General features: G+C 42.2%; 1 protein-coding gene across 6 annotated transcripts in view; it reads left to right on the forward strand.

Moving 5' to 3' along the window:
- The window catches only part of jade2 (jade family PHD finger 2), a 156,277-nt gene that overhangs the window by 72,970 nt on the left and 61,076 nt on the right, over positions 1 to 22,231 (forward strand). For all 6 annotated transcript variants that reach the window (XM_041193367.1, XM_041193371.1, XM_041193373.1 and 3 more), the window contains one exon: positions 19,099 to 19,289. In XM_041193367.1, the coding sequence (XP_041049301.1) occupies positions 19,099 to 19,289 (191 nt within the window). The remainder of the gene's footprint in view (positions 1 to 19,098; positions 19,290 to 22,231) is intronic.

The raw sequence follows: 22,231 nt of genomic DNA on the forward strand, positions 1-22,231 counted from the left end.
AGTTGATGTTTTATCTGCTGTGGTGCACTTTAATCTAATGCAACTGCACGATTCTTAAAACAGAAATTTGTAGAACAAATGCCATTGATAATTCACCACCCTGATTCTAAACATGGTAAAGAGGCATGTTAGGCACTTTGTTTTGACAACACGGGCTTTTAAAACTGAGCTTTGCCATACTTTAATCTCATTACTTAGGAATGCATCTAGAAATCTGATGTTGCAGGTCAGAGGAATGAAGCTGCCCACTGGGTGTTTGGATTTCATTATGCTCTCATCTCCACCCTCCACCCCAACACCACCCAAACATCATTCAGTCCTTGTCATTCAGAAACATGTGATGCAGCATTTTTATAGGCTATGATTACTCCCAAGTTTTCAACCTGTCAAACGTTGAGCAGTAGTAAAGGTCCTTCAGTACCCTGCCTCACATTGCACCACAAACTAATGGTCTACTTATATTAGTCTAGATAATGATCTGCTCAGGCTGAATTTTATCATTGCGGCAGGGAAGCTGAAAATGGGTCAGAAAGCTGGGGGCGGCGCTGTGTCAAACGTCTGTGGGGCCCTCTACCACATTTTTCCGGGGTCAGGCAACGAATTAGTTGTTGGGGCTGCGGTCCCGATTAAGCACAGCCACCTGCTCCTAGGAGCTGCTGGCCGTTCTGAGGGCTGGCAGCAGAACAGCCTCATCAGCGCCACTGGTAGCTACTGCTGTGACTTCACCTGGAAGCAGAGGATGCCATGGAAGCAAGCCACCCTCCCAACCTGGTAAGTGGTGTCTAGGGTTGCTGGGCCAGTCAGGGAGACTCTGGTTGGTGTGGGGGGGGTGTGGTATTGGTGAGGAATGGCGGTGCCATTGCCACTGGGATGGCCATTGCTGCCAGGCGTCCTTCTCTAGGTCACAGAGTGCCCAAATAGGAGGTTACACCCCCACCCACAAACCCGCTGGGAGGCTGATACGTTCCCCATGCAGCAGAAGCCCCTCCCATCAACCACAGTTAAAATGCCACATAAGTGGCTCAATTGGCCCCTGGGCAGCAGGGTTGTTCTTCACCTTTGCTGCCACCAGTAAAGTAACATGGCAGTGGGAAGACGACAGGCACTTCATCCTGTGCCTCCCCTTGCCATTTTACAGCCTCCTCCCAGTCTGTCCCTAGATGGCTGGTAAAATCCGCCTCATCCCCCACCCCCCACCCCCTGCCTATTTCATTTGGATTCCCAAATGAAGGAAGTGAAAAGCATGGCCAGATATTTAGGAACAGCTTCTTCTGTTGGTTTCAAATCCAAATTAATGGGGTAGGGGATAGATGAAATGGAGAGAAATAAAACTTCAGCCAAAGGGAGGGTAAATTCAATTTAAAAATTCATAAAAACTGTTCTCCTATTCTGCGCAAACAAATTCTGTTATCCATGGAAGATTAATTGTTCTATGAAATTGGTGATTTATGCAGTTACTTTGTGATAATCAAGTATCTCTTTGCGATTGCCTGTTTGCTGGAACTCCTCCAGTTGGGTTTCTTACAGTATTTACTAACTCTTTGATTTACATTGTAAGTCTGATCCTCCTATCTTTTCTCTAATTTTAACCTTCTCAGAAAGCAGTGAGTCATAATGGCTTTGTCCTGACTCAGACTGCGACACCCACGTCCAATAGCACTCCTCAAGCCACTGACTATAATTTTCGTAGCTTTTTTTTAACCACTTGGTGCACACTGGCAGTGATAACCTCACACTAGCAGAAACTGCCGGACCTGCCAGAATTGATGGCCATCTGATTCATTTTCTCAACGGTGTGGAAGAGTGTTTTACTGTATTGAAGCATAGTCAGGACATAGAACAAGGCACTGGACACCTGCCAAGATTTTATATGCCTGCCTTCAGAGGTCTTTGTGGTTTTTGAGTGAGTCAGTGGAAAATGTGAATGAATTCTATTGATGGCACTCTTTATTTGATAAATAGCATCAATATCTACTTAAGTAGGTTGAATTGGGGAAATCGTTTTTGTAGGTAACCTTAACAAGTAGCCGAGAGAAGCCACGCATTTCCTCAGCAACATATTCCACATTCTTCATCAGACCACACTGGCATGTTGCAGTCAGAAGCAGCACAAAATGGAATCCTTGTAGCAACCTTATGGACCTGCACATATTACACATTCATCAAGCAACCCATAATTTCACCAATTTTGCAATCATTTACAAGCCATTCCTTTTAAAATATAATTTTATCATTTGCAATTTCTAAGCGTGTAATAAAATGATCCAGTGACTGCTTTGAATCCTTTTGAGAAAATGCTGGAAGAATATAATGAGATTTTTGATTTCCACTTTCATACTCACTGGTAAAGCATAAACACTGTTGTGTTCTGCACTTGACAGCATTTCAAAGTTAATTAAAGTAATAACTGTCACAGCCTGAGTTGTGATCTCAACATGGAGAGTAATGCATCTTAGTTTTAAATTTTACTTATTAATTTTGTTCAGATTCAGGGGAGCAGTTTTGGTTGAAGAGGCAGTTCTTGCACTGAGTGACACCTGCAAGTGTTTTGAAAACATGAACCATGGGTGGTGTGGGAAGAAGTGATTGGAACCATAATAGTTAATGTTGTATCCCATATCACATTTGACATTTGATAAAATGGAGGCGTTCTACTTTCTGACTTCATTTAGGTCTAAAAACGTTATTTATGTCTCATTTTGTTTCCTCTTGTTGACAGGACAATGAGCACATTGAATCCTCTTTAGTATGAGTAAGAATCCTTTTCCTTGCACCCCACCTCCCTTCCCTCATTCAGTCAAGTATTGGATTCCCATTCAAAAGATCTCCTCAGTCTGAGTTACAAGTTCATGATTTGATAAATGGACTTGGTTTCTGAGTACTGGCAGTCCTTCACTGGACTGAATTTTCATGGAATTGGGGAGGCTCCATGGAGATGAAAAAATGGTGGCCAGGACTCAATTCTGGGATTCCTGGCCCTGTTCTCAGTGCCCCCAATTTTCAGCACTGCGGGTTAAGGCTGGTGAAGGCCAAGCGCTCTACTTCTGACCTGGCTGGCTCCATTGCAGGGATAGGCATCCTTCTACCCCTCCACAATTTTCATGGAGTCGGGCCAGCTTTTAAAGGACTTGTGGTTCATGGCCCCTCAGAAGTATCATGAACCATAGTATGGATGAGGGTACCTTTTGATATGTTAGTTCAAAAGGTCTTATTGATGCCCCTCATGCTAAGCTACTCTCTCCATGGCTCATCATATCATGCCAAGCTATGTCATTTCCATTCCCGTTCACATATGATACACTCTCTACAGAATCAATGAAACGTAGAGTAACAATAGGATGTGTGAAAAAGCTTTAAAAAAATTAATTAATTCATAACGTTCTACTTAATAAATAACTGTTTTTACTCAGCTCTGTCAAAGTGTCAACCATCTAGACCCTTTAAAGGATCAGTAGCAGAAACTAAAAGCATTTCGTTTTTTTAATCTTGTGTAAATAAACATTGTGCAATTGACAGAATAAATCAGAGAGCAAGAGCCCTCAATCAAGCAATGTTTTCCAAGGACACAGTTGTTTCAACAGACTTATGAATGTTTGGGCTCCCAACCAAGTCTCATTATGCATTCTTGGCATGGAGGGTATGATAGGCCATGGGAGGTGGGTAAGGGTGCATAACTTGCCACGGAGAGTATGAGCGAGGTCTCAGGCTGAGGTAATGCAGAACTTGATTCACTTTGACCCTGAGTTGACCTGTATACCTTTTTCCTTCCATCGAGGATTCTCTGTCAGCATAATTGACTGATCCCTCCACCGATTCCAATCTATTTCACACACTTCTGTTCTCACTCCTTCCCCTGCTTCCGAGAACTATGATAGGGTTCCCTTTCTCCTCACCTTCCACACCCCCAGCTTTTGTATTCAACGGATCATCCTCCAGCATCGCCTACAGCATGATGCCACCATCAAACACCTCTTCCCCTACCCTTCTCTTCCACCATTCCAAAGGGACCGTTCCCTCCGTAACACCCTAGTCAACTCCTCAGTCAGCCCAACACTCCCTCCTTTTCCTACAGCACCTTTCCATGCAAGCACAGGGGATGTAACATCTGCCATTTTACCATCTCCGTTCTCAATATCCAAGACCTCAAACACGCTTTTCAAGTGAAACAATGATTTACTTGTATTAAATGTAGTCTATTGTATTCACTGCACATGATGTGATCTCTACACTTAGGAGACAAATGCAAACTGGGTGAGCGCTTTGTGAAACACCTCTGTGCAGTCTGTAAGCATGACCATGAGCTTCCTGTCATTTATCATTTCAATTCTGCACCTTGCTCCCACTCTTGACTTTTCTGTCCTTGGCCTACTGCAGTATTCCAATGAAGCTCAACACCGCCTCAGCTTTCAGCATTGTATAGCCATCTGGATTCAACATTCAGTTCAACAATTTTAGACCGTAATTTCTACCTTCATCTTGCTTCCTATTTTTGTGGTTTGGTTTTTTTTTTCTTTATTCCTTCACGTTGCATTCAGATGGCAGCTATGCAGCCATTCACACCTCATCTGGACACATCGTCAACTCTGTTTATGTCTCCACAAATGTTGCCTGACCAGCTGAGTATTTCCAGCATTTTCTGGTTTTTTAGCTCAGATTTCCTGCATCTGCAGTATTTTGCTTTTATATCTAGCCCGCATGTAGTAAGTCACCAGGATTCCTTTTTCTCACTTTGGGAGCATTACCTCTTTATGCTTCTACCTCCCACTGCTAAAAGTCTAATTGATGCTGTCTCGTTAAGTAGATTGATTTCCCAAAAGTGTTTCTCATCTGCCTTCATATCTCCATCCTTCCTAAATTTCCAAATTCCCAAAAAGAAATGCTCAAAAACCTGCCATCTTTCCCCTTGCCAAACTCCACTTGAGTTTTTGAAAGTCAGTTTCTTCCAGCAATTTGATTACTAACTCATTATTTGTATTTGGAAATTTTGTCATGGCCTCATTGCTCCCTACGTCAGCAATCTTCTGCTCTTATTCTGGTTTACCGTTTGTCCCCTGCTCCCTTCACTCATGCATTGATGTGGGGTTGCTGTGCCTATGCTCATTGAAACTCTCCCTACTACAGCAATCCATCTTGCTGACTCTCTGACTTTCCCAGCAGCCTCCTTGACCATGTTTTCGGCTCCCTAACCCAGCCCGGGTGTCTTCCATCCTCTTTCACCTTTGCTGCTGAGTGCCATTTACACCTCATCTGGAAGTGCCTAACAAATGTAGGTTGTTGTTATTGCTGCCTTCAGCTAATAATAGAGCAGTACTGACCGGTCAACTGATAAATGTGAATCTTTTGCTCTTCCTTTCTAATAAGAGAGAAAAAAAAATCAAAGACCTATGAAAAGACAAAATGAGCTCTGCAACTTATGCAGCCACAATGCACTTTAAGAGTTAAAGGCTGCCTTTGAATGGGGTTGTCACTCACAATATTGGGGCCCCTGCTGATGGGTGCAGCTAATGAACAGTGTGGGAAGTGCTAGCTGTGCACAGCAATCATTTAAAAGACCAGCTAACCAATTTACCATGCTGCCTGCAATGCAAGGAACATGTGCAAGTTAATCACGGACCACAATCCCTCTGAAGAAAAGTATTGATCTTTTCATTGAGAACTGTCGGCAAGACATCGGCCGTCTCAATTTTCCTGCTCCTCTCACCCACTCTAACCTGTCTTCTGAACTTGCCGCACTCTATTCTCTCAGGTCCAACCCTGACTTTGTTATCAAACCTGCTGACAAGGGTGGTGCTGTTGTTGTCTGGCGTACTGACCTCTACCTCACAGAGGCTGAGCGCCAACTCTCAGACACTTCCTCCTACCTCCCCCTGGACCATGACCCACCACCGAACATCAAGCCATTGTTTCCAGGACTGTCACTGACCTTATCTCCTCTATAGATCTTCCCTCCACAGCTTCCAACCTCATAGTCTCCCAACCCAGTACAGCCCGCTTCTACCTCCTTCCCAAAACCCACAAACAGGACTGTCCCAGTATACCAATTGTGTCAGCCTGTTCCTGGCCCATGTTTTTTTTCCTATGTTGACTCCGTTCTCTCTCCCCTTGTCCAGTCTCTTCCCACCTGCATCCGCAATTCCTCTGATGCCCTACGTCATAAAAACAATTTCCAGTTCCCTGACTCTAACTACCTCTTCTTCACCATGGACGTCCAATCCCTCTACACCTCCATCCCCCACTAGGATGGTCTGAGCGCTCTCCGCATCTTCCTTGATCCCCCACCACTCTCCTCCATATTCTCTCACTTAAACTTTCTCCTTAAACTTGTCTCACTTGTTCCAAATAAAAGGTGTGGCTATGGGTATCCGCATGGGCCCCAGTTATGCCTGTCTCTTTATGGGGTGTGTGGAACATTCCTTGTTCCAGTCCTACTCCAGCCCCCTCCCATAAATCTTTTTCGGTACATTGATGACTGTTTTGGTGCTGCTTCATGCTCTCATCTAGACCTGGAAATATTTACCAATTTTGCTTCCAATTTCCACCCCTTCATCACCTTCACATGGTCCATCGCTGACACTTCCCTTCCCTTCCTTGACCTCTTTGTTTCAATTTCTGGTGATAGACTGTCGACCAATATTCATTACAAGCCCACCGACACCCACAGCTACCTCGACTACAGCTCCTCACACACTGCTTCCTGTAAGGACTCCATACCATTCTCCCAGTTCCTTCGCCTCCATCGCATCCGTTCCAATGATGCCACTTTCCAAAATGGCGCTTCTAACATGTCTTCCTTCTTCCTTAACTGAGGTTTCCCACCCACTATGGTTGACAGGGCCCTCAACCGTGTCTGACCCACCTCCCACGCCTCTGCCCTTACACCTTCCTCTCCCTCACAGAATCATGATAGGGTTCCCCTTGTCCTCACTTTTCAACTCACCAGTTTCCGTATTTAAGGTTATCATCCCCTGCCATTTCCGCCAACTCCAGCATGATGCCACCACCAAACACATCTTCCCTTCACCCCCCCTGTTGGCATTCTGTAGGAACCGTTCCCTCCGGGACACCCTGGTCCACTCCTCCATCACTCTCAACACCTCATCCCCCTCCCACGGCACCTTCAGTCGCAGAAAGTGCAACACCTACCTCTTTACCTCCTCCCTACTCACCGTCCAAGGGAGAAACACTCCTTTCAGGTGACGCAGCGCTTCACTTGCACCTCCTTCAATTTGGTCTACTGCATTCGCTGCTCCCAATATAGTCTCCTCTACATTGGAGAGACCAAACCCAGACTGGGTGACCGCTTTGTGGAACACCTTTGGTCTGTCCGCAAGCATGACCCAGACCTTCCTGTCGCTTGTCATTTAGACACCCTATCCTGCTCTCATGCCTACATGTCTGTCCTTGGTCTGTGCAATGTTCCACTGAAGCCCAATGCAAACTGGAGGAACAGCACCTCACCTTCCAATTAGATGCTTTACAGCCTTCAGGACTTAACATTGAGTTCAACAACTTCAGACTATGAACTCTCTTCTCCCCCCTCACCCCCTTTTTATCCCCTTTTTTCAATATGCATTTTAATTTTAATGTTTTCATTTTTTAATTTTTATTTTTTATCCACTTGTTTTTATTTTTATTTATTTTCATTTTTACTCATTGTTTTATTCCCAACTTTTATCCTATTCGCCGCACCCCCCCCCCCCCAAAATGAGGGCAATCTGTCACTTGCTCATGTTGTTCTTTCCAGAGTGCTTACCCTTGTTCTGCTATTATCACATTCTGTTTTTTGACCTTAATGCCATCATCAGCACCTCCTTTAGCCAGTACCACTACCATTAGCACCCCTTTGTCCTTTTGTTCATGACATCTCCGGCAATCTCTTCTTTGCCCACACCTATCGCTGGCCTTCTATCCAGTTTCACCTGCTCCACCCCTCTTAAACAGTATAAATTTCATCACTTTTTACTTTAGCTCTGAAGAAGAGTCATATGGACTCTTTGTTAACTCTTTGTTTTCTCTTCACGGACGCTGTTAGACCTGCTGAGTTTTTCCGCCATTTTCTGTTTTCTGTGTTCCACAATCCCTCTGCCCATTTTCAGGGGTCAATCAGGGGTCAGTCAAACTCCTGATCTTTCTCAGTCTTGCAAATGTCAATTGTCTCAGCCTCTATGGCCTTTTCTGGGGATGAGTTCCAGAGTTTTACTACCTTTTGTGTGACACAACACTTCCTGACTTCACTTCTAAATGGCCTAGCTCTTATTTTAAGATTATGCCTACTTCTTTCGAATTCTCCCACCAGAGGCAAACTATCCAATCGGATTCCTTCGTCATTTTCAGGCCTTGAGTCAACCCTCAGCCTTCTAAACGCAAGGAATCCAAGCCAGATTGATGCAACCTATCCTGATGGTTTAACCCTTTAAACTCTGGTAAACTTCTGAAAAGTCTGAATATTCCCCCTTCCCAGGGTAATTTATCTTTTCTGAAGTTTGGTATCCAGAACTGAACACAGTACTCCAGACGGAATCTGACTAGGTCCATACAGCTAAGCACCATTCCCTCACTTTTGTCTTTGAACCCCCTTAAGATAAAGGCCAATATTCCATTAGTTGTACCCGTGCACTAGCTTTTACTGATTTGTGTGCATCATACCCAAATCCCTTTGTTCTTGCGCAGCTCCAAGTCTTTCACCACTAAGAAAATATCCTGATTTGACTTTCTCAAATCCAGAGTTAATGATTTCAGACTTTCTCCCATTGAACTCCATCTGACATAGAGAGATAAACAGAGCTAATGTTTCAGTTTGATGCCATTTCATCAGAATAGGATCCCTTCATCATTTTAATACCTTGTCGATCACCACTGCCTGACCTGCTGAGTCTTTCCAGCATTTTCACCTTTTAGTTCAGATTTCTGGCATCCACAGTATTTTGCTTTACCACCTGCTATAACTTTGTTCACTCACTTTGTATGTGTTCCTTTGTGCCTCCCTGCTTGCATTCACACTGCTGTGCCACCTAACGTGATGTCAGTGCACTCTTGGATATATGACTCTCTCTGTTTAAGTTATTGATGTCTATGCTGAAAAGCTGAGGCTCCAGTGTACCTGGGGTAGACCACTTTTCACATAATAATAGGATGTAACCTAATTACTGTGTTGTGCTTGGGAATGACCCACTACTCAGTGTGAAACAAAACAAAAACAGAATTACCTGGAAAAACTCAGCAGGTCTGGCAGCATCGTTGGAGAAGAAAAGAGTTGAAGTTTTGTGCACCACCATGCAGTTAAGTGACAAAGCCTCAGTGGACTTAGCACAGAGTTCTTGATTCCATGGAATAGCATTATTTTAAGCTTTAGGGGTAGTACTGTGTGTCTGGTGGTCTCATTAGCCGGTACAAAATTATGTAAGTATTGGGAAGTGGTCACATGCCAACTGCCCATTGCTGCTTTGCTGTGCAGGTCTTGATGCATTGAATGCCTGCATTAAACCAGTGCTGGGAATCTATATTGGTTGAATAATCCTCCCATGTTAAGGCTAACTTCCGTGCTTTTGAGACTTGCATTCCAACAGCTGTTTTTGACCTGACAGGCTGAAAATGGTGCTTTTGACATTTCTATCCTAACTACGAGATATTTTCATTCAATTCAGCACTTAGAATCATAGAATGGTTACAGCACAGAAGGAGCCATTTGTCTGTCGTGTCTGTGCTGGCCTTTTTGAAGAAGCAATTCACCTAATGCCACTCCCCTGTCTTTCCCCATACCCCTGCAAATTTTTCCTTTTTGGATAATGCTCCAATTCCCTCTTAAATGCCTCATTTGGCTGTGCCTCCACCACACTCTCAGGCAGGGCATTCCAGATCCTAATCACTAGCTGCATGAAAAAGTTTTTCCTCATGCCACCATTGTTTCTTTTGCCAATTACCTTAAATCTGTGTCTCTTGGTGCTCAATTTTTCCATCAATGGGAGCAGTTTCTCCCTGTTTACTCATGACTTTGAACACCTGAATCAAATTGCCTCTCAACCTTCTCTTCAAGGAGAACAGTCCCAACTTCTCCAACCTTTCTGCATAAGTGAAGCCCCTCATTCTTAGAACCACTCTCGTGAATCTTTTCTACACCCTCTCTAATACCATTACATTCTTCCTAAAGTGTGGTGCCCAGAATTGGACGCAGTTCTCCAGTTGAGGCTGAACCTGCATTTTATACAAGTTTAACATAACTTGACTTTAGTGCTCTATACCCCTACAGATAAAGCCCAGGACACCGTATCCTTTATTAACCATTCTCTTAACCTGTCCTTCCACTCTCAGTGACTTATGCAAATATACACCCAAGTCCTTCTGTCTTTGCATCCCTTTTAAAATTGTACCCTTATTTTATATTGTCTCTCAGCACTTTCCCTACCAAAATGAATCACTTTATACTTCTGTGCATTAAATTTCAGCTCATTCCACCAACCTGTCTATGTCCTTTTGAAATTCTACACTATCCTCCTCATGGTCCACAATACTTCCAAGTTTCATATCAACCTCAAATTTTGAAATTGCACCCTGTACACCAAGGTTATTAATTCAATCAGGAAGATGAGGAGTCTTAACACCGATCCCTGGGGAACTCCTCTGTAAACCTTCCTCTAGTCCAAAAAACAACCATTCACCACTTCCCTTTGTTTCCTGTCACTCAGCCAATGTTGTATCCATGTTACTACTGTCCCTTTAATCCATGAGCTCTGACTTTGCCCAATTCTTTTGTATGGCACTTTATCAAATTTCTTTTGGAAGTACATGTACACCATAATCAAGGCTTGGCCTAAATAGCCAAGTGGTTATGGTGCTGGGTTTGTAACCCCAAGATCAAGAGTTCAAATCTCACAATGGCAAACTATGAAACAATGTAACTTCATCTGAAACAGATGGAAACGGGTTTGTACTCGAAAGAGTTACAAGTTTCTCCATCATTGAGGTGAAACTGACTGGCAGTAGTTACTGGGCTTATCTTTACACTCGTTTTTTGAACAAGATGTAACATTTGCAATTTTCCAGCCCTCTGGCACAACCCCTGAGTCTAAGGAAGATTGGAAAATCTGTGCCTCTGCAGTTTCCACTCTCACTTCCCTCAGTATTCTTGGATACATCTCATCTGGTCCTGGCGCCTTATCAACTTTAATTACAGACAGCCTATCCAATACCACCTCCTTATCAATTTTAAACTCTTCACGTGTCTGAACTCCCTTCCCTTTCACCATGACTTGGGAAGTATCTTCTTCCTTGGTAAAGATAGATCAAAGTATTCATTTAGTACCTCAGCCATGCCCCCTGCCTCCATGTGTAAATTCCCTTTTTGGCCTCTACTAAGCTCCACACCTCCTCTTACATCTCTTTTATTACTTATGTGTCAGTAGAAGACTTTTGAATTCCCTTTTATGTCAGCTGCCGGTCTCTTCTCTATCTTTGTTTCTCTTATTTGCTTTTTAAATTGCTCTCTGAACCTCCTACATTCAGCCTGATCTCCACTGTATTATCCACCTGACATCTGCCTTAAGCACACTTTTCCTTCTTCATCTTAATCTCTGTCTCTTTCATCATCCAGGGAGCTCTGGATTGGTTTGCCTTAACTTTTTCCTTGGGAATAAACCTTGATGATACTCGAATTACCTGTTCTTTAAAGGCAGCCTGTTGTTGAGTTACAGTTTTGCCTGTTAATCCTTGGTGAACATTTCCAACAGTAGCATTCTGGCAGTTCACCTCTGCAACAGGCAACCCAGTGCTGACCATGAGCATTTCGTTGGGCTTACCAGTGGCTGTGCTGGATTTAGAAGAGGGATCTTTGTGGGGAGAGGGATCATGAGTGCACTGTCATAGCAAGCTGCCTGTATTCAGTGGCAAGCATCTTGCATTGATTGGCAGGTGGCCCAGGAATTGTGTTATACAAGCTAGGCACAACTACTTGGTCATGTTGGAACAGATTCAGTAGAGACTTGGTGATCGAGTTGGGTTGTTAACTGGAGCATAACCTTTAATACTGCATTGAAGTTGTACATTATTGACTCTTTCAGATCAATCCTGTTGTTATTTGTTAGATTTGGCATCAAACAGGTCACAGTTTGTTTGCCAGCAGCAATACCATCATTGCTTTCCTAACAGAAAGGAGTGAATAACTTGAGCTCATCGAGCACTTCTATCTGGTGACAGGCTTGCCAAAAGTACAGGGATTCACTGCTAACCCCCATGTTGACCTGGTAACATCACAACTAAATAATGCAGGTGATGGCAGGATTTCCTAGCAGCAGCTGTGAAGCTTTAAACTGAAGAGAGTCTACAATGCTGCAACCATTTGAAGGATGGCTCTGACAGCAGATCAGGGGTAATATTTTGCTGCATCAGCTTTCAGCTCCAATTCAGAGACAGAAAGAAAATTATGCCTCTATGCAAATTCTGGTCTAACAAACTATCAGAATGTTGAAGCAATGCTTCCAATGCTTGTAGAGGAGGAAGAAGAGGAGGTGAAAATGCTGATGGGTGGTATATATGATGCTGGATACTGTCCTTCAGCAGTATTTTTTATAAATACTTAATGAGACTCCTGAAAAATTGGAATTAGCTTTATAAACTCTTGTAAGTGACTGATTCCTAAAAGCTTTGATCTAAGCTGAGCTAAGACAATTGCGTCCAGAATCTGATTTTCTAAATTTTGCTGGCCTCCTCCCCCATCCATTGTGAAAAGTTGGCATATTTCCAAATCTACATCAACCCAGCCAGAACACATTAGTGTATTTTAGCCAGGTTCAGATATGTGGCTTTGGTCCAGACTTATTGTTGATTGATGCCAAAAATCTTTTACTGAAATTTGATTTAGCTGCACTGGATTAAAGACATGATTATCTGTCATACTGTTTGCCTTTTGCAATGCTATGAATTGTGGTTCCAATAGACTTTAATTTCCTTTAATGGCACTATTGAATTCTTGGTGAATGAACCACGTTGAAGCTCCCATCCTAGTATAAGGCTTGAACTCTTGCATTTTCAGCTGTTAAATTCTTGGAGAAAGTACACCAGTTAAAAAAAAAGAGTGACTTCAAACATGCCTGCAATTGATATGGAATTCTTACATTCAGAAATGCTTATGAGACTCATTGGTGGGATCGTAGTCCATGTATTTTTTGGCCTACACGGTCTTCAAACATGGTTCTGGAATTTAAAATTGACAACAAGAAAAGGCTATTATGCTCATTAAGCCTATTCCTATCACTGTCCACGTATAATCCATTTTATTAGCTCCACCACTGAAGGTGGGCAGAGGTAATGTTTTCTGTCTGTTTGTCTGTCAACAATATATCTCAAAAACTAATGGACAGATTTCAACGAAACTTGGTACACAGATAGGGTATGGCCCAAGAAAGAACTTTGTTTGTTTTTGGTTTGTTTTTGGTGAAGATGCGGATTCAGAACCTGGAATTTATTTTTAAAGGATCTAACAACATTGGGTGATAGGGCGATTTGAATTTTTTTAGAATGTTGATTGTTTTAGAATGTTGTTTATTGTTTTAGAATGTTGAATTGTCTTAGCTGCTGTGGTGCAACTTGTCACAGCTGTCAAAATGTGAGCAGAGTTTTCAGAGCAGGTTGTTGGATGTGGATTGGCTTATAACCACCTCAGTGAGATGGAAGCTCTTAATAAAGAGATTTCTTTTTTCAGCTTTGTAGTTACAGAGCATCACACAGGCAAGGAAAAGTCACAATGAATATCTGATTGTAATAATGTTGCGATAACACACTATGATGGAGGTATGTTCTCTACTGAGTGCTCTCTTCACTTGTTATGAACTGTGCCCAACCCATTTCATTATGCAAGAAAAGGTTTTGTAAAATTTTTCCAACGCAAAGGTAAGTAAAGCGATTCTACAGAATATCAGTCTGACCTTCTAATCTGCATAACCATTAGATTACCATAGAGCAGTAGGATACAAGGGAACAGAAGTTATAGTACAACTGTCCAAAGCCCTGGTTAAACCACAGCTCAAGTATCATGAGCAGTTCAGGGCACCACACCTTAGAAAGGAAATATTGGCCTTGGAGGGAGTGCAGCATAGAATTATCAGAATGATACCTGAAGTCCAGGGCTTAAGTTGTGAGGAGAGATTACACAAACTAGGTTTGTATAAGGTTCAGGTAATTTGATCGAAGTTTTCGATATATGAAGGGTAAATAATAGCGAGACACAATTTCTGCTGTTTGGGGAATATAGGACCAGGAAACAGTCTGAAAATTAGGGACAGACCTTTCAGGAGTGAAATTAGGAAATATTCATATACACAAACAATGGCAAAAAATTGGCACTCTTTTCTGCAAATGGCAGTTGCTACTGGGTCAGTTGTTAATTTTAAATCTGAAATTTTGGAGTTTTGTTAACCAAAGAGTAATATGGTATATCGGGCAAAGGCAGGTACGTGAATAGAAGCAAAATATTGCAGATGCTGGACATCCTGAAATAAAAACAGGAAGTGCTGGAAAAACTCAGCAGCACTGGCAGCATCTGTGGAGAGAGAAACAGAGTTAATGTTTTGAGTTCAATATGACTCCTGTGTGACAGGTATGTGGAGCTTTACACTTCACACTTTTACACTTCATATTTTCTTTATGAACTATTGTTAAATTTCACTGTGAACCTGCTTGTTGAGAAGCTTGTTAATAGGCTAGAGAAGGCCAGAAGACAATTTTCAAATTGTAGATTGGCAAAACTGTACAGTTTGGTCAACAATAGTGCACAGTTGCCAGGTACAATGCAGGGAGCCATCAAGTAATGATTATTCTGAAGAAAACCTTTTGCAACAAGAGTTACAGTATCAGATCAAGAGTTGTACCTTATCATTCGCTGTTTGGCCATTTCTCTGCACCATGAGACTGCTGGCCCTATGATTTCCTGCCTCCTCTATTCTGCAATGCAGCCACAAGCCCTGTCATGGTTGCTGCCAGCCTTTGAGAGTTGTTCTGTGCAGACAGTTCCCAGCTCCTGGCAATGCTCAGTGCCACTGATTGGGGAGGTGTGGCGTGGGACCCAGAAATGATCCTGGGATCTGTTCTCTAATCCTGGATTGAAAATCAAGCCTGGTGTGATTGAAAACAATTTATTTTGCATCAAGTGTTTTCGGATAACAGATAGGGCTCATGTTTTTTGATTTTTATAAACTCACTAAGAACTTTGTAAATCATTGATGGTTTTGTGTTGGGAAAGAGGGGACGGCTATCACATAAGAACTCTGGATCTTTAGTTAATGAGTTCTTGTTTAAAAGTTCGGTTTAAGAGCGTTCCTGCTGACATTGTAGTTTAAAATCTGATATTAAGCAATAGAGATCAGGAAGGTCCCAGAATTGATTTTATTTTTGTTTGTGTGTATGCTGATGTAGCTACTGTCGGCTATAAGTACTGCCCTTAGTGCTCCAAGGGTAGTGCAGAAAAATCAGCTCAGACAGACACGGTTTCTCTCCTGATTGTTTTTCGGTGACCCTGTAAAAAGCTACATAGAACCACAGAACGTTGCAGTACAAAAGCAGGTCATTCAGGCCCCCGGGTTTGCGCTGGTTTTTTTCCCACTCTCCAGTTTGCTCCTAAATTCCTCTTTTTCAAGCAAGAACTGTAGTTAACTCATTGAAAGAATTTACAGAGTCTAATTCCACAATTATTGGTGACAGAGAATTTCACATTCTGACCACAACTTTTTGTGAGGAAATTTTTAAAATCACCTCTGAATTTTTTTTTGTGACAATCCTAAATTTGTGTTCAGTGGAAATAATCCATGACCGTTTACTTTATCATAACTATGATCTAGAAAACCCTTTATCAGGTCAGTTCTCGTGGGGAATAAAGTCATGGATGTTCAGTGTTGGGAACAATCCAGCTTGACTGTAAATCATCCTGCGGGCCAATAATTTGTTGATACTCATGATAGTTCACAAATGAAGAATGAGTGCAGAGTTGAGATATGAGAGGTCTGTCATCTTCTGTGGAACAGCACTCCACTATAAATCACAGGTGGGGTAAGATGGGGGTAGGGCAAGATCTTAGATCATGTGGCTTTTCCAAAAGCTCCATCAATGATTTTATTTTTCCTGATTGGAAAAAAATGAATGAACCCTTAAGACACTAGCTTCCCATGTTGCTTATGGGGAGATTCTATAGAATCATGGAATGCTCCTGCACAGCAGAAAGCCATTCGGCGCATCATGCTTGTGCCGTCTCTTTGGGAGAGCTGTCCAATTAATCCCATAGCCTTGTAAATTGTTTCCCTTCAATTATTTAACCAGTTCCCTTTTTGAAAGTCGCTCTTGCTGCGCCTCCCACCTCATAAGAACATAAGAAATAGGAGCTGGACTAGGCCATTCGGCCCCTCAAGCCTGCCCCACCATTCAATAAGATCATGGCTTATCTGCCCCAGGCCTCAACTCCTCTTTCATGCCAGCTCCTCATAGCCCTCAACTCCCCGATCTTGCAAAAATCTATCTGCCTCCTCTTCAGATACTTCCAGTGATCTAGCCTCCACAACTCTCTGGGGTAGAGAATTCCAGACATTCACTACCCTCTGAGAGAAGAAATTCCTTTGCATCTCAGTTCTAAATGAGTGTCCCCTTTGTAACTATGTCCCCTAGTTTGAGATTCCCCTACTAGTGGAAACATCTTCTCAATATCTACCCTATCAAGCCCCCTCAGAATCTTATACATTTCAATAAGATCACCCCTCGTTCTTCTAAACTGTAATGAATAAAGACCTAACCTGTTTAGCCATTCTTGATAAATCAACTCCTTCATCCTATCAATCAGCCTAACGAATCTCTCTTGAACTGCCTCCAATGCCAGTATATCATTTTTTAAATACGGGGACCAAAACTGTACACAGTACTCCAGGTGCGGCCTCACCAACACCTTGTACAGTTGTAACATGACTTCCCTATTTTTAAACTCCAATCCCCGAGCAAAACGGCCAAAATTCCATTTGCCTTCTTAATTACTTGCTGCACCCGCATGTTAACTTTGTGTGTTCCATGCACAAGAAACCCCAGATCCCTCTGTTCTGCACTTTCTTGGAGTCGTTCTCCATTTAAATAATAGTCTGCCTTTTGACTTTACCTACCAAAGTGCATGACCTCACACTTTTCTACATTAAACTCCATCTACCAAGTTTTTTGCCCACTCACTAAACCTATCTATATCCCCTTGCAGATTCCTTCTGTCCTCATCACAACATGCCCTCCCACCTATTTTAGTATCATCAGCAAATTAATTTTCTAAGGAAGTGCTTGAGAAGGCAGTGTGCTGCTGGCTATGGTTTAGTGGCATGTTTAGTGATCTTTTTGATGTTATGAAATGCCTTCTGTAAATAGATGTGCATTTCTTGTCATATCCAAACGATATGCAAATTCACTCTCTCCACTGCAACCTCTTGAGCACTGCTGTGAGTTCAGCATTCCAGCTGTGCAGCTGAATAAATATGTGGCATGTTTACAGGTTAAGCTGCTGTTGTTTCAATTTATTTCAGTAATTTAATTCTTTGTAATTTTACCTCAGAATGTCCATGTACCCTTGGGAGGAATGGAACTGTCAGTCATACGGAAGCCATTTTCTAGGCATTCAAATGTTAAGTGCTCATTTTGATCTCTGAAGGAGGATGGTCAGTTTTAAGATGTTCCGAACATTTGACGCTGTAGCTCTTCCATTGAGAACAAGTCTCCAGGCTACAATTTTACTTTAGCTTTCTAAGGAGCTCATATTATCTCATTGTTGAGGATAATCTTGAACTGGCATTAACTCCATCACCAGTTACAGAACCCAAAGAATTGGAATCTCTTGCAAAATTCACAAACTCATTGATGGGCTTCGTTTCCACCTTGAATTTTGGCTGTTTGAAACCAGGATGAATAACAGTAATGAATGTTTACTGCTACCGATGGGCATAACCAACAATAACTTGCATTCACAGAACATCTGTACACAGCACTGAGTGATCTAAAGCACTTCACAGTGAAGAAATGGACACTGTTAAGTAGGAGTGTTGAAGCTTTGGCCAAAGGCTTATGTTTTGATACAGTTTTGAAGGAGGAGAAAGAAGTAGCAAGGGGAAGACTTTAGGGAGAGGACTACTGGCAATAGGAGACGAGGGAGCTGAAATCTCTACAAATTAATGTGAAGTGGAAAGAAGTGAATGGGCATGAAAATAGTATTAAATGACAGGAGGTCGCAGCCTGAATAAAGGCACAGTGATAGACTGGGAATTTGTCGGTGAAGATTGCGGATTTACTATGTTGGAAGTCAGAGAGCCACTGGAGCTTAGTGAAATCAGGAGGTACGGATGATTAGGATGACTGCATTGCCCTACAAAGAGCCAGCCTTGACTTGATGGACTGAATGGCCTCCTGCAGTGCCATAATGATTCTATGACTCTTATGACTTATTGGCATACATGCAGAATGTCATTGGACAATGTTATTGCGGGAGAATGTGTAGACAAGGATGAATACTCTGGACATGACTGTGCAGGGGATTGAGGAGAAGCTATTGCTGGCTAACCTCTGGCTATAATTCAAAATGGCACTACTTTGGTTGTATTGGCAGGGAGATCGTGCAGTACAGTGCTGAGTATTTTAGTGCAGTACATGTAAATGTAGCAAAATATACTGGGACCAGCACTATATTCAGCCTGCCACTATAGGATATGATTGGGTATTCTCAAAGAATCCTGATCTGTCTAATTACAAAAATGAACAAAGGAAGCAAATGCATCACCTCGTGGGAGCAAATAACTCAAGCGTTTGCACAATCAAATGCAGTGGGATGTTGATGGATATCAGTATTATTATTGGTCTGGGGGTAATACTGGTCTAGCTGAAGCAGTGCAGTAGTGCTGTTCTCTTAAATGCAAGATTATACATCAACAAACTGGTCCCAAATCACTTGTATGCCAGTTGCGGTGGACCATTCTAAATTAGCAAAGTTCGTGTTGGCCTTTTCCACATATATGCATCAAGGGAAAAAACAAGATTTACAATTTTGCCAAGCTACAATTTCATAGAATGCCATTTAATTTTTGATTTCATTTTCTCCTTCTGTAGGGTTTTACCAGAATTTGAGAAAACAGTTTTGGCTCCAAGAGAACAAGTGTTGGAGACTCTAACTGGCTGTGAGTCTTCCGAGTCTGGCTACATGGACATGAAGTTGCCTCCCAGGAGCACATGTCGCTATGACCTTGACGAGGTTGATGTCTACTGGTTAGAACTGGTGAATGCAGAATTTCAAGGAGCAGGTATTGGTTTGTCCTTTTCTAACCAGAGAGGGTAGTAAGTCGAATATAGTACACTTTCCCTGCTGCTGAGGGATTTTCTAATTTAACACTAACAGATTGACATTCTTGTTAATAGATCATCTTCCATTTTCTGGTTGATTTTTCAGCTATCAACTTGCTGCTGAGGTTCACAAACTGTCAACGTTCAGTTTTCGGAGATTCTCTCTGTATGCAGCTCTCTTGTTGAATGAGCTGGAAAATTCAGCTTTGCACTTGAGAGATCTATAGTTGATTCCTCTTAAGTACATTGCAAGTACAACTCATTTATGGGTGTGAGCAAAATCATCCCCATCTGTGTGAAAGTAGATAGTTTGGATATTCTTTAAAAGAGAGTGTCTGCTTAAAAGGGTGAGGTAATGCCATAATTGAAAACAAAGTGGTGTTACTGCTTCACTAAACATGCCCTGGACCTCTTATTCTTGCAGTTTTAATTACACACACTCACGGACACTTAGGCAAGCATTTTACGGCCCTGCCGTCGTGTCTTCCCCTGGCGGATGTAATATCCTGCTGGGCAGGAGGGGCCATAAAATCCTGGCCTTAAAGCCTTAAACGGAGCAGTGATTCTGTTCTCTGTTCTCAAATGCACACTAACACTGACAGACGAAAGAACACTTGAATGAGTCAGTACAGCAAGTACTTTACATGCCCCCAGAATGTTTTATCCTTTACAGTGGTTATACACAGTACAGAGGCTAGTTGTAAACTAGATGTAACATCCAATCTCAAGAGATCAGTGAACTGTCACTGTACTTCCGATGCACGCCCCAGCTTTTAGGATGTGTACTTGGATGATGAATGAAATCCTGAGCATTTTGAATAATTTGGAATTCTGCTTTGGGGAGTGGAACCCACTGATAAAATCTTGTTTGTTGTGGAATTTGGATTCTCTTCATTGCATTGGAGCACAGTGTAAACTTCACAAGCTCACCATGACATAACTATCAGCTTTTAAAGAGATCCAATGTGTACCGTTATTCTGAAGCTAAACCTTTGAATATTGATGCTTGCTTGTTTTGTAACCTGCACATTGCAGAGAATGATGAAAGGTGTGATTTCTTTGCAAGTCATAAGCAGAAGTGGTGCTACTGGTGGCACAACTGATTCTAAGGCTCACAGGATCTTCTTTCCCTAACACACTGTAATATTGAAATTAGGAAAAACCATTTGAAGAAAAAATCATACTCGCTTAGTTCCTGGGAAGTTCTTTTGCACCATTACAGTACAGCCCCTTTAAATAAAAACATCTTACTCTACACTTGTCATCACAGGTTTTCAAGGCCACTGTAAGTATACATTGTGAACAAGAACAATGCAATTTTTGTCCTGCTCTATAAATACTATACAATGCATTTAGACCAAAACCTGAAGTATCAGCTGCATACAGGATGCGTCCATGTCCTTGTGAATGTTTACATAATTGCAGTGTCAATCTGAGGGAGGTGGACATAGCATGGATTTTCTTATCTGTAGTATTTTAACCACTGTATTAATCCATGTAACATAGATTGGTTAACACGGGTGCTAAAGTAATGCAGTTTGGAAAATTTATGGTAGTGGTTTTACACAGCTCTTCTATCTCTGAGACCATGAGAGAACAGTTAGCACAGCATATGGAACCTTGGGCTCATAAATAAGAGGTAAGTTATGTTGAAATAAAACAGAAAATGCTGGAAATACTCAGCAGGTCAGACACCATCTGTGGAGAGAAACAGAGTTAATGGCCAGAACCTTCCATTTTGGGCAGGCCTCTCATATTCTGCCTGAAAAAGCAGCGAGACACCCGCGCTGACTCTTAGGAGGAAGACCCATCGAATCTTTGGCTCATCAGGCTGTTAGAAGATAGACCTTCCTCTCGACTGAGGATCTCGGGATATGACGTCCTGCCTGCCAAGAGCTGCCAGCCAATTGGAGCCAACCCACCAAATTTTCAGGCTCACCTCCTGTGAGAGCCAAAGATCGGCCCATCCTTCAGGTCATGATAACCCTTCATCAGAACATCAGAAGTTGTACTGAACCTGTGTAAACTCTGGTTAGGCCACAGTAAGAGTATTAAACGTAGTTCTGGTCACAACACTTTAGGGTGGATCTGAGGGAATGCAGAGGAGATTTACCATACGTAGGAACCTACGTACTTATGAACTAGAAGCAGGAGTAGGCTACTCGGCCCTTCAAGCCTGATCTGCCATTCATTAAGATCATGACTGGTCTGACTATAATCTCCCACCTACCCCCCCATAACCTTTTGCCCCTTTGTTTATCAAGAATCTGTCTACCTCTGCCTAGAAAACATTCAAAGACTCTGCTTCCATTGCCTTTTGAGGAAGGGAGTTCCAAAGATTCTCTACCCTCTGAGAGAAAAAAAAAAATTCTCATCTGTTTAAAAGGGCAACCCCTTATTTTTTAAACAGTGACCCCTAGTTCTAGATTCTCACAAGGGGAAACATCCTCTCCATATCCATTCTTTCAAGACCCCTTAGGATCTTATATGTTTCAATCAAGCCACCTCTTATTCTAAACTCCAGCAGATACAAGCCTAGCCTATCCAACCTTTCCTCATAAGACAATCTGCCTACACCTGGGATCTAGTAAACTTTCTCTAAACTGCTTCTACGCATTTACATCCACCCTTAAATAAGGAGACCAATACTGTACACAGTGTTAATATGGCACTCACCTTGTTAAATACAATTGCTAGTTAAGCAGATGATGGGCATTGATTATCCCATCTAAATAGAATAAAAAGATACAGCTGGAATGCTTTGTGTGAAAGCTACTTGGAAGTCAGTAGCACAGAGGAGTTGTCTTGAAAATAAACCAGCTTGAACCAAAAGACCAGCCTGGGTTAATTCTTCCACCACAACCTCTTATTGTGAGTAACACACAGTACTCCAGATGTGGTC

The sequence above is a fragment of the Carcharodon carcharias genome, chromosome 8 (assembly GCF_017639515.1).
Source record: "Carcharodon carcharias isolate sCarCar2 chromosome 8, sCarCar2.pri, whole genome shotgun sequence".
Taxonomy (NCBI): Eukaryota; Metazoa; Chordata; class Chondrichthyes; order Lamniformes; family Lamnidae; genus Carcharodon; species Carcharodon carcharias.